The sequence below is a fragment of the Nomascus leucogenys genome, chromosome 11, assembly GCF_006542625.1.
Source record: "Nomascus leucogenys isolate Asia chromosome 11, Asia_NLE_v1, whole genome shotgun sequence".
NCBI classification, from domain to species: domain Eukaryota; kingdom Metazoa; phylum Chordata; class Mammalia; order Primates; family Hylobatidae; genus Nomascus; species Nomascus leucogenys.
Genome location: NC_044391.1, coordinates 55,301,053 through 55,312,628, shown reverse-complemented (window position 1 = coordinate 55,312,628; position 11,576 = coordinate 55,301,053). Strand labels below are relative to the sequence as shown.

The window sequence follows — 11,576 nt, the reverse complement described above, 5'->3', positions numbered from 1 at the left end:
GGGCATTGGAGTGTTGCTTTTTTTAATTTTATTATTATTATTATTATTACTATTTTTGCTATTTGTTTGTCAGGTACTAGGAATTTGGAAGAAAGGATACCCAGTAATGTTTTACTGAATCAGAAACACACCTTTCCCTGCATCTTGATACGTTCTTATTCCCTTTAATCTTTTCTTAAACATCTAGTTTAGAAAATAGCCCTTCTATTGCTATTTAATCACACCTCTTCTAAGGCCACTAGATTGTTCATCAAATCAAACGCTATTATATCTTTTTAGGCCCTCTTAACAGAATGTATATGTGTAGGGTGTGGTCTATGGATCTTTGGGCCCACTGATGAGATTGGAGGGAGGGGTGCTATTTGAAGTAGTATACAAAAATGTATTTGCATATTTCTTTTTTTTTTGAGACGGAGTCTCTAGGCTGGAGTACAGTGGCATGATCTTGGCTCACAGCAATCTCCGCCTCCCGAGTTCAAGTGATTCTCCTGCCTCAGCCTCCTGAGTAGCTGGGATTACAGGCGCGCACCAACACACCCAGCTAATTTTTGTATTTTTAGTACAGACGGGGTTTCACCATGTTGGTCAGGCTGGTCTCAAACTCCTGACCTCGTGATCCACCCACCTCGGCCTCCCAAAGTGCTGGGATTACGGGCGTGAGCCACTGCGCCCGGCCGTATGTGCATATTTCTAGGATCCATTTCTATATGTTTCTAAAAGGGGTCCATGACCCAAAGGTTGAAAAACATCACTGAATTAGTTTTTTTGGTTCATCTTGTAGTTTCCGCCTCAACGGGAAAATTTCCCCTGGATCTGCTCTTGACTCCTAGTGTACTTCAAACCCTTCAGTCCATCACAGTCTAAAGGTCGAGGGAAGGGGAATGAAATAGGATTATGTGTGGTTGCAGGAGGCTTTAAATTCCAAAGAATCTGAAGGTGGAAAGGAAAGAGGACTGGTGCCAGACAAATCTGGCATTCTAGGCCTGTCTCTGTCAACTTAACAGCTGTGGCCTTGATCAAGTTAGTGCTTTTGAGAGGTGACAGTGTGCTGGCAGTCCTCGCTTGCTCTCGGCGCCTCCTCTGCCTGGGCTCCCACTTTGGCGGCACTTGATGAGCCCTTCAGCCCACCGCTGCACTGTGGGAGCCCCTTTCTGGGCTGGCGGGAGCCGGCTCCCTCGGCTTGCGGGGAGGTGTGGAGGGAGAGGCGCCAGCGGGAACCGGGGCTGCGCGCGGCACTTGCGGGCCAGCTGGAGTTCCGGGTGGGCGTGGGCTTGGCGGGCCCCCCCAACTCGGAGCAGCCGGCCGGCCCTGCCGGCCCTGGGCAGTGAGGGGCTTAGCACCCAGGCCAGCGGATGCGGAGGGTGTACTGGGTCCCCCAGCAGTGCCAACCCACCGGCGCTGCGCTCGATTTCTCACCAGACCTTAGCTGTCTTCCCGCGGGACAGGGCTCGGGACCTGAAGCCCGCCATGCCTGAGCCTCCCACCCCCTCCATGGGCTCCTGTTCGGCCCGAGCCTCCCCGACGAGTGCCACCCCCTGCTCCACAGCGCCCAGTCCCATCAACCACCCAAGGGCTGAGGAGTGCCAGTGCGCGGCGCGGGACTGGCGGGCTGCTCCACCTGCAGCCCCGATGCGGGATCCACTGGGTGAAGCCAGCTGGGCTCTTGAGTCTGGTGGAGATGTGGAGAACCTTTATGTCTAGCTCAGGGATTGTAAACACACCAATCAGCACCCTGTGTCTAGCTCGAGGTTTCTGGATGCACCAATCGACACTCTGTGTCTGGCTGCTCTGGTGGGGCCTTGGAGAACCTTTGTGTCGATACTCTGTACCTAACTGATCTGATGGGGACGTGGAGGACTTTTTATGTCTAGCTCAGGGATGGTAAACGCACCAATCAGCGCCCTGTCAAAACAGACCACTCGGCTCTACCAATCAGCAGGACGTGGGTAGGGCCAGATAGAATAAAAGCAGGCTGCCTGAGCCAGCAGTGGCAACCTGCTCGGGTCCCCTCCCGCACTGTGGAAGCTTTGTTCTTTCGCTCTTTGCAATAAATCTTGCTACTGCTCACTCTTTGGGTCCACACTGCTTTTATGAGCTGTAACACTCACCGCGAAGGTCTGCAGCTTCACTCCTGAAGCCAGCGAGACCACGAGCCGACCAGGAGGAACGAACAAATCCAGACATGCCGCCTTAAGAGCTGTAACACTCACTGCGAAGGTCTGCAGCTTCACTCCTGAGCCAGCGAGACCACGAACCCACCAGAAGGAAGAAACTCCGGACACGCCGCCTTTAGAACTGTAACACTCACCGCGAGGGTCCGCGGCTTCATTCTTGAAGTCAGTGAGACCAAGAACCCACCAATTCCGGACACACTTTCTGCCTCGTTTCTTAATCTGTAAAATAAAAGCTGAAGATTATGGTCAATTATGTAAAGTATGTGTGTAACACAAAAGTAGATGACACTATTAGGAAGGAGGCTTTTAGATAGTCCCTAACTGACTTCTCTGTATCTTCCTTTGGATGAGACGTTTTTTAGGTTGAAGCTCGTGCTCGCTCTCTCTCTCCCTCTCGCTCTCTCTCTCATATATATATATATATATATATATATATATTATATATTATATATATATTATATTATATATTTAAACAACTGGTAGGATAGGTTGGGCATCAGCCTTCTTCAATGATTTGATTTTATACAGATTGAAATCCTTTCCATGTCCAAACACTTAAGAGCCAAAGCCAACTTTTCACTGTCGGTTCCCTTACTTTATATCTCTTGATAATACCCGCCACCCCCGTTCCCTGATTCCTGGTAAAAGCTCTAGTTGGAGAGCCGAAAGGAAAGGAAATGATCTTTCAAAATTAAAGGTGAACACCTTCACTTAAACTGATTAAAATTGCAGCTCCACCGTCCGGCCTCTAGAGGGCAGTGTATGGATACATTTGTCCAGGTTGGGGGACGAGGTTTGATAAATTTTGTCCTGCATCAAATGACAAAAGGGTAATAGAAAATGTGTTATATTTATGCCCCTTACTTTGAGATAAGAGTCTACAACCTTCATACTTCGGGGTGTTAAGCTGCCATTGCTCTTGTTAAGGGGCAGTTTGTTATTTTAAGAGATGGGGTCTTGCTCTGTTGTCCAGGCTGGAGTGCAGTGCCGTGATCTTGGCTCAGTGCAACCTCGAACTCCTGGGCTTAAGTGATCCTCCCGCCTCAGCCTCCCGAGTACTGGGAATCAGGCGTGTGCCACCAAGGGGCGATTATTTTTTTTTCTATGCAAAATAAAAGATGGCTATTCAGTGTTGTTGGTTCATTTTTGTTTGGGGAGAAATTCGACTAGCCCAAGAAATCTCAAATTCTTGGAACCACTACTTTAGGCATTTCTGTTCTCGTTCCTTGAATATGAGAACTGAGCGATTGACTTTGCTTTCCCTAAGAGATAAACTGGGTAGTTGTAGTTGCAACAGTATAGATAGAGGGAGGTCTACCCTGGGGTTAAAGTGGAGATCACAGCCGGGAAAAACCGGACTGGATCCCGAGGTCTCCTCCAGGGAGGGGCAGCAGGGGTGTCTCAAATTCTCCCACCTGTCAGCCCAACTTTTGGATTCCTCGTCACTTCCACACTGCCCCAGCTCCGGACATACAGCCCCGGTGCACGAGGGTCCCATTCTTTGCACACCAGGGGTATAATGGACTCCGGACTGTTGGCGAGAGTGACAGCAAAAAGCCAGCCTCTTCTCCGAGGCTTCTTAGCAACTGCCTGTCTTGGCTCTAGGAGGCGGATTCCAGCCAATGGCTGAGCCACCTGCTTCCAGCCAATGGCCGAGGGATGAGGTGAGGGGAGTGAGAGGTCCCTTACTGCACTCGGACATAACATAACGGCGCTGGCCCTGCCCCTTCTCGAGAACTCGCTGAGAGCTGGGCTGGTAAAATTGCAGTGCTGAGAACACTGGACGCGGTAAGGAGACTGGGGGTGGTAAAGAAGCTGGGGAGGAAGGGCTGCTGAGCTGGGCAGCGGAGGGGGCCTTGGTGTCCAGCTGTGCTCCGAACCTCAAGGGCAACAAAACTATCAGTACCTGCCTCCACTCCCTCTGTCTGGGTGCTCTTGAGATCGCGGGGTGTTGCCACAAGACCCTTTTGTGCCTGGATGCCGGACGTATCTTCCTACCTAATGTGCCCATGGGGAGTGAGGGATCATCACCTGCACCAACGGGTGGCATTTCTGTATTACAGCAAAAGGCTGTCCCTCCCAAACCTGGGATTCTGGGCTCACTGAGTTCACCTGCGAGTCAGCCCTACCTGCACTGCTCTGGTCTAGTACAAACAGGCTGCTGGCATTGAGGTAGGCGGCAGAGAGAGTAAGGGTCCCATGGCCTAGGGGCAAGGTGAAGACTGCTCCTATTCCCATCTCTAGGTTTCTTTCCCTCCCTACCCACGACCCACCCACCCCAACACATTGGTCTCCAGCATCTCATCAGCAGTTTAGACATTTCTCACCCCTCCTCACTTTGGCCCTGCTGGGTCAGTGCTCCCTGTTCAGCAATGTGAGGAAGAAACTTGCAGGGCAGAGAGCAGAAAAATTACCTTCCTTCTCCAGCCTGCCCCTGACACTCTGGCCATTAACTCCTCAATTTGCTGAGCTCACTACAGTGGCATAGACAAGATTGAGGTGGTCTGGGACCCTGGGTTGGGGTCCAGTTCCCAGCTGGGTTCAATTTTTTTTAGGGTGAATGGGGGGAGAGTTGGGGACTGAAAGGCCTTCAAAGACAATGTTATTACAGCAGTCTCCCCTTATCCAAGGTTTCCTTTTCCTGAGTTTCAGTTAGCCATGGTCAACTGCTTGGAAAATAGGTGAACACAGTACGATAAGATATTTTGAGGCTTGGAGTGGTGGCTCATACCTGTAATAATCCTAGGCCTTTGTGAGGCCAAGTTTGAAGGATCACTTGAACTCAGGAGTTTGAGACCAACCTGGGCAACATAGTAAGACCTTATCTCTACAAAAAAAAAAAAAAAAGCCATGCATGGTGGCACACGCCTGTGGTCCCAGCTACTCAGGAGGTTGAGGCAGGAAGATGCCTTGAGCCCAGAAGTTTGATGCTGTAGTGAGCTGAGATCACGCCACTGCACTCCAGCCTGGGCAACAGAGCGAGACCCTGTCAGGGGCAGGGGGAGGGGAAGGGAAGCCTGTAATCCCAGCACTTTGGGGTCTGAGGTAGCAAGAGGCCAGGAGTTCAAGACCAGCCCTGACAACATAGACTCCCATGTCTACAGAAAAATTAGCCAGGCTTGGTGACACACGCTTGTAGTCCCAGCTACTGGGGAGGCTAAGGCAGGAGGATGGCTTGAGCCCAGGTTGAAGCTGCAGTGAGCCATGATTGACACTCGCTCCATCGCCCAGACTTTTTTTTTTTTTTTTTTTTTTTTTTGAGACAAGGTCTTGCCCGGTTGCCCAGGCTGGAGTACAGTGGCACCGTCATGATTCATTGCAGTCTCGACCTCCTGGGCTCCAGCCCTCCTCTCATCTCAGCACTCCTCTCCCCACCACCCCAGTAGCTGAGACTACAGACAGGCACCACCATGCCCAGCTAATTTGTTTTTTTTTTTCTAGAGACACAGTCTCACTATGTTGCCCAAGCTGGTCTTGAACTCCTGCAGTCTAGTGATCCTCCTTCCTTGGCCTCCCAAAATGTTGGGATTATAGGCATGAGCCACCATGACTGGCCAAAAAAAAGTATATTTTGAGAAAGAGACCACATTCATATAACTTTTTTTTGTTTTTGTTCCAAGACAGGGTCTCGCTCTCTGTTGCCCAAGCTGAAGTGCAGTGGCACAGTCAGCTCACTGTAACCTCAAACTCCTGGGCTTAGATCTTCTCATCTCAGCCTCCAAAGTAGATGGGACCACAGGTGCACTCCACCATGCCCAACTAACTTTTTACTTTTTGTAGGGACGGAGTCTCCAACTCCTGGCCTCTAGCAGTCCTCCTGCGTAGGTCTCCCAAAGTGCCAGGATTATAAGGGTGAGCCACCACACCCAGCCCTTTTATTACAGTATAATGTTATAAATTTTTCTTTTTCTTTTTTTTTTTTTGAGACATTTGAGACGGAGTCTCGCTCTGTCACCCATGCTGGAGTGCAGTGGCGCGATCTCGGCTCACTGCAACCTCCGCCTCCTGGGTTCACGCCATTCTCCTGTCTCAGCCTCCCGAGTAGCAGGGACATAGGCGTCCGCTGCCCCGCTCGGCTAATTTTTTATTTTTATTTTTAGAAGAGACGAGGTTTCGCCGTGTTAGCCAGGATGGTTTCGATCTCCTGACATCGTGATCTGCCAGTCTCAGCCTCCCAAAGTGCTGGGATTACAAGCGTGAGCCACTGCGCCGGGCTAATTTTTCTATTTTGTTATTGTTGTTAATCTCTTTTTTTTTTTTTGAGATGGAGTCTCTCTCTGTTGCCCAGGCTGGAGAGCAGTGGCATGATCTCAGCTCACTGCAACCTCCACCTCCCGGGTTCAAGCGATTCTCCTGCCTCAGCCTCCTGAGTAGCTGGGGTTACAGGCACATGTCACCATGCCTGGCTTATTTTTGTATTTTTTGTAGAGACGGTGTTTCCCCATTTTGGCCAGGCTGGTCTCAAACTCCTGACCTCAGGTGATTTGCCCGCCTCAGCCTCCCAAAGTGCTGGGATTACAGACGTGAGCCACTGCACCGGCCATTGTTGTTAATCTCTTACTCTGGGTCATTTAGTAATTAAACTATAAGAAGTATGTATGTATGGGGGAAAAAACAGTAATATAGGGTTTGGTACAATCTGTGGTTTCAAACGTCTACTGGGGGTCGTAGAACATATCCTCAGTAGATAAGGGGGTACCACTGTTGATAAAGGGGTACTGTACTTGTTGACTCTTCATGTTACCTCTGCTAGGCAGATGTCATTTCAGAGATGAGGAAGCAAGTTCAGAATGGCTTGGAATCTTGCTCAGGAAATCGGGCTGGTTAATGAATAGCAAGATCCAGTTTCACAAACCCAAGGCATTTTGCCCCCAGAATCTGGGCTCCTTCACCCAATTAGGCTGTCACTACTTTTTTTTCACTTTTTTATCCCTGTTTAAGTCAGTCTGACCCACAGTTGTCCTCAGCTGACTTCAGAAATAATAATCTGGCCAGTAGACATTTGATTTCAGTCCTTTAGGCCCTTCACCCCAGGCATTGTTCTCTATGGTGGACAAAGTTCAGGATGGAAGATGGGAGAAAGGTGATCTGATTCTAGAAGCACCCATCCCTCCTACCCCATTCCCCACCCGCATTACCTGCCATCCTGTCAGCACAGTCTGTCTCTGAAGTGCTCCAAGTTTTCTCTAAGGGCCCATTTGGACTCCCACTCTCAAGACTCCTCATTTGCCCACAAAGCTCCTTGCTGACATTCTCTGTGTCTTCCTCTCACCCATTCCCTTAGGCCTCCCTAATATCCCCTCCCAGGGTCTCCCTATCTTGATCCCAGAATCTTCCTTCTACAGGTCTGCTACAATGCTGCTGCTGCACAAAGCTGTGGTCCTCAGGCTCCAACAGGCCTGCAGGTAGGCCAGCCCATCCCAGGACTTGCCTCCTAGCCCCTATCTGCCACCCTTAGTGTCTTTTACAATGTCATACTTTGCAAATAAGATTGTTGAGAGAGCGTGTCCAGGGAGGACAGAGAAAGCCAGATCCCACTCTTCCCACTTATCCCTGGAGAAACTAAGTTCCAACTTAAGGAACCAATGGCCAACCAGGGAGAAAGAAGTAGACCCCAAGCCTTCACTGGCCCTTTCACATGACCATACGTGCTACTAAGACCTCTCTCTCTTCCAGACTCAAGTCAATCCCCTCAAGGATCTGCATTCAGGCCTGCTCCACAAATGATTCATTTCAGCCCCGGCGCCCCAGCCTCACCTTCTCTGGTGATAACTCCAGCACCCAGGGATGGAGAGTCATGGGGACCCTATTAGGTCTCGGGGCAGTGTTGGCCTATCAGGACCGTCGGTGTAGGGTAAGTAGGGAAGGTGCTTCATTGTCAGAACAGACTGGGCGCAGTGGCTCACGCCTGTTATCCCAGCACTATAGGAGGCCAAGGTGGGTGGGTCACTTGAGGTCAGGAGTTTGAGACCAGCCTGGGCAACATGGCAAAACCCCATCTCTAGTAAAAATACAAAAATTAGCCAGGTGTGGTGGTGCACGCCTGTAATCTCAGCTACTTGAGAGGCTGAGACACGAGAATCACTTAAACCCAGGAGGCTAAGTCTGCAGTGAGCCAAGATCAAGATCGGGCCACTGCACTCCAGCCTGGGTGACAGAGTGAGACTCCATCTCAAAAAAAAAAAAAAATTGTCAGAATAAAGGAATCAGTCCTAGTAAACTCTACAGGCAACCCAGGCTGTGACCCGTGTTCTCGCAGTTACCATAGAGTTCACAGTGACACAGTCTTCATGCACAGTGGAGATGAAATCTGCTAATCTGCTACCTTCACTTCCCAGTGGCCAACACTATGGGTTGGGTCAGGGTGAGCTAGAGTGATTTCTTCTTTTTTTTTTTTGAGACGGAGTTTCGTTCTTGTTGCCCAGGCTGGAGTGCAATGGCATGATCTCAGCTCACCACAACCTCCACCTCCCGGGTTCAAGTGATTCTCCTGCCTCAGCCCCCCGAGTAGCTGGGATTACAGGCATATGCCACCATGCCCAGCTAATTTTGTATTTTTAGTAGAGACAGGGTTTCTCCATGTTGGTCAAGCTGGTCTCGAACTCCCGACCTTAGGTGATCCGCCCACCTCGGCCTCCCAAAGTGCTGGGATTACAGTCATGAGTCACCGTGCCCGGCCAAGTGATTTCTTCTTAATGGTCTCTTCCCTTTTATCTTACTCCTTCCCTGCCAACAGGCTGCTCAGGAGTCAACACACATATACACTAAGGAGGAAGTGAGTTCCCACACCAGCCCTGAGACTGGGATCTGGGTGACGCTGGGCTCTGAGGTCTTTGATGTCACGGAATTTGTGGACCTACATCCAGGGGGCCCTTCAAAGCTGATGCTAGCAGCTGGGGGTCCCCTAGAGCCCTTCTGGGCCCTCTATGGTGTTCACAACCAGTCCCATGTGCGTGAGTTACTGGCTCAGTACAAGATTGGGGAGCTGAACCCTGAAGACAAGGTAGCCCCCACCGTGGAGACCTCTGACCCTTATGCTGATGATCCTGTACGTCACCCAGCCCTGAAGGTCAACAGCCAGCGGCCTTTTAATGCAGAGCCCCCCCCTGAGCTGCTGACAGAAAACTACATCACACCCAACCCTATCTTCTTCACCCGGAACCATCTGCCTGTACCTAACCTGGATCCAGACACCTATCGCTTACACGTAGTAGGAGCACCTGGGGGTCAGTCACTGTCTCTTTCCCTGGATGACTTGCACAACTTTCCCAAGTACGAGATCACAGTCACTCTGCAGTGTGCCGGCAACCGGCGCTCTGAGATGACTCAGGTTAAAGAAGTAAAAGGTCTGGAGTGGAGAACAGGAGCCATCAGCACTGCACGCTGGGCTGGGGCACGGCTCTGTGATGTGTTAGCCCAGGCTGGCCACCAACTCTGTGAAACTGAGGCCCACGTCTGCTTTGAGGGACTGGACGCAGACCCTACTGGGACTGCCTATGGAGCATCCATCCCTCTGGCTCGGGCCATGGACCCTGAAGCTGAGGTCCTGCTGGCATATGAGATGAATGGGCAGCCTCTGCCACGTGACCACGGCTTCCCTGTGCGTGTGGTGGTTCCTGGAGTGGTGGGTGCCCGCCATGTCAAATGGCTGGGCAGAGTGAGTGTGCAGCCAGAGGAAAGTTACAGCCACTGGCAACGGCGGGATTACAAAGGCTTCTCTCCATCTGTGGACTGGGACACTGTAGATTTTGACTCTGCTCCATCCATTCAGGAACTTCCTGTCCAGTCGGCCATCACAGAGCCCCGGGATGGAGAGACTGTAGAATCAGGGGAGGTGACCATCAAGGGCTATGCATGGAGTGGTGGTGGCAGGGCTGTGATCCGGGTGGATGTGTCTCTGGATGGCGGCCTAACCTGGCAGGTGGCTAAGCTGGATGGAGAGGAACAGCGCCCCAGGAAGGCCTGGGCATGGCGTCTGTGGCAGTTGAAAGCCCCTGTGCCAGCTGGACAAAAGGAACTGAACATTGTTTGTAAGGCTGTGGATGATGGTTACAACGTGCAGCCAGACACTGTGGCCCCCATCTGGAACCTGCGAGGTGTTCTCAGCAATGCCTGGCATCGTGTCCATGTCTATGTCTCCCCATGAGCATGGAAAGGAACCACCTCCACCCCTTTCCCCACCCATTAGCCTCACTGCTTCAGAAAAATCTTTCCCACCTCTCAACTTCTTGGATCACAACTCTGGCCTTCCTAAGCCATACCCAAGTACACATATAGCACATTTCACCCAAGGACCCTCCCTCCTTGGACACTATGTTACATACCCCTCTTGGCCTTTGAACCTGTGCCAGGAAGTGTGAGCTGTTACAGCAAGGGGCTACAAGTGAGAGAAGTAATTCTGGAGTCAAGCACTATTTTCTCTTCCTACCCCACCTCCATTTCTAATGCCTACTGCCATCAAGGCCTTGTTTTGCTTTTCTTTTTGGATTCTTCAGAGAAATGTGTGTGGCATGTGTAACAAAAGTGTATATACTATTTTATACTACCTCTCCAGGTTGCCAGAGAGTTGTGAGGACAGCAAGGGGCACAACCGTCTCCCTTTATAGTTCTACTTTTCTAATAAATAGTCTGTTTAAGATCATAACTCTTGGGCCTGGGGAGTGAGCCTATTGCAGGAGGGAGGATACATTTGTACTGGGATGTATAATGAGATTAGTTCAAAACAAACAAAACTGGGGAGAAGACAGAGAGGAAGTAGGCTTGTAGGTTAAGAAGTAGGGCTTCCGGCTGAGCACAGTGGCTCACGCCTGTAATCCCAGCACTTTGGGAGGCCAAGGCAGGTGGATCACTTGAGCTCAGGAGTTCGAGACCAGCCTGGCCAACATGGCAAAACCCCATCTCTACCAAAAATACAAAAATTAGCTGGGTGTGGTGGCGGGTGCCTGTAATCCCAGCTACTTGGGAGGCTGAGGCAGGAGAATTGCTTGAACCAAGGAGGCGGACGTTGCAGTGAGCCGAGATCACACCCACTACACCCCAGCCTGGGCGACAGAGCGAGATTCTGTCTCAAAAAAAAAAAAGGGGGCCAATGCCGGGCGCGGTGGCTCACGCTTGTAATCCCAGCACTTTGGGAGGCCGAGGCGGGCGGATCACGAGGTCAGGAGATCGAGGCCACGGTGAAACCCCGTCTCTACTAAAAATACAAAAAATTAGCCAGGCGTGGTGGCGGGCGCCTGTAGTCCCAGCTACTCGGAGAGGCTGAGGCAGGAGAATGGCGTGAACCCAGGAGGCAGAGCTTGCAGTGAGCCGAGATTGTGCCACTGCACTCCAGCCTGGGCGACAGAGCGAGACTCCGTCTCAAAAAAAAAAAAAAAAAAAAAAGGGGGCTTCCTTCTCTGAGAT

General features: G+C 51.0%; 1 protein-coding gene across 2 annotated transcripts; it reads left to right on the top strand.

Annotated features, from left to right (window-relative positions):
- Nucleotides 1-3,795: 3,795 nt before the first annotated feature.
- SUOX (sulfite oxidase) lies at nt 3,796-10,818 on the top strand. Of its 2 annotated transcripts, none has more exons than XM_030822467.1 (4): nt 3,796-3,962; nt 7,520-7,579; nt 7,851-8,028; nt 8,911-10,818. In XM_030822467.1, exons 2-4 carry the CDS (start codon nt 7,530-7,532, stop codon nt 10,318-10,320), a joined length of 1,638 nt encoding a protein of 545 aa, XP_030678327.1. In that variant the 5' UTR covers nt 3,796-3,962; nt 7,520-7,529; the 3' UTR covers nt 10,321-10,818. The 2 variants fall into 2 exon arrangements, with proteins under 2 accessions (XP_030678327.1, XP_030678328.1); XM_030822468.1 differs by lacking the exon at nt 3,796-3,962 and adding an exon at nt 4,244-4,346.
- The last annotated feature ends 758 nt before the right edge of the window (nt 10,819-11,576 follow it).

Excerpts from the sequence above, each read along its gene's own strand:
- SUOX (XM_030822467.1), top strand. The coding sequence starts at position 7,530 with ATGCTGCTGCTGCACAAAGCTGTGGTCCTCAGGCTCCAACAGGCCTGC. Across the intron at positions 7,580-7,850 it reads AGGCTCCAACAGGCCTGCAG|ACTCAAGTCAATCCCCTCAA; the intron begins GTAGGCCAGCCC and ends TCTCTCTTCCAG. Across the intron at positions 8,029-8,910 it reads ATCAGGACCGTCGGTGTAGG|GCTGCTCAGGAGTCAACACA; the intron begins GTAAGTAGGGAA and ends CCCTGCCAACAG.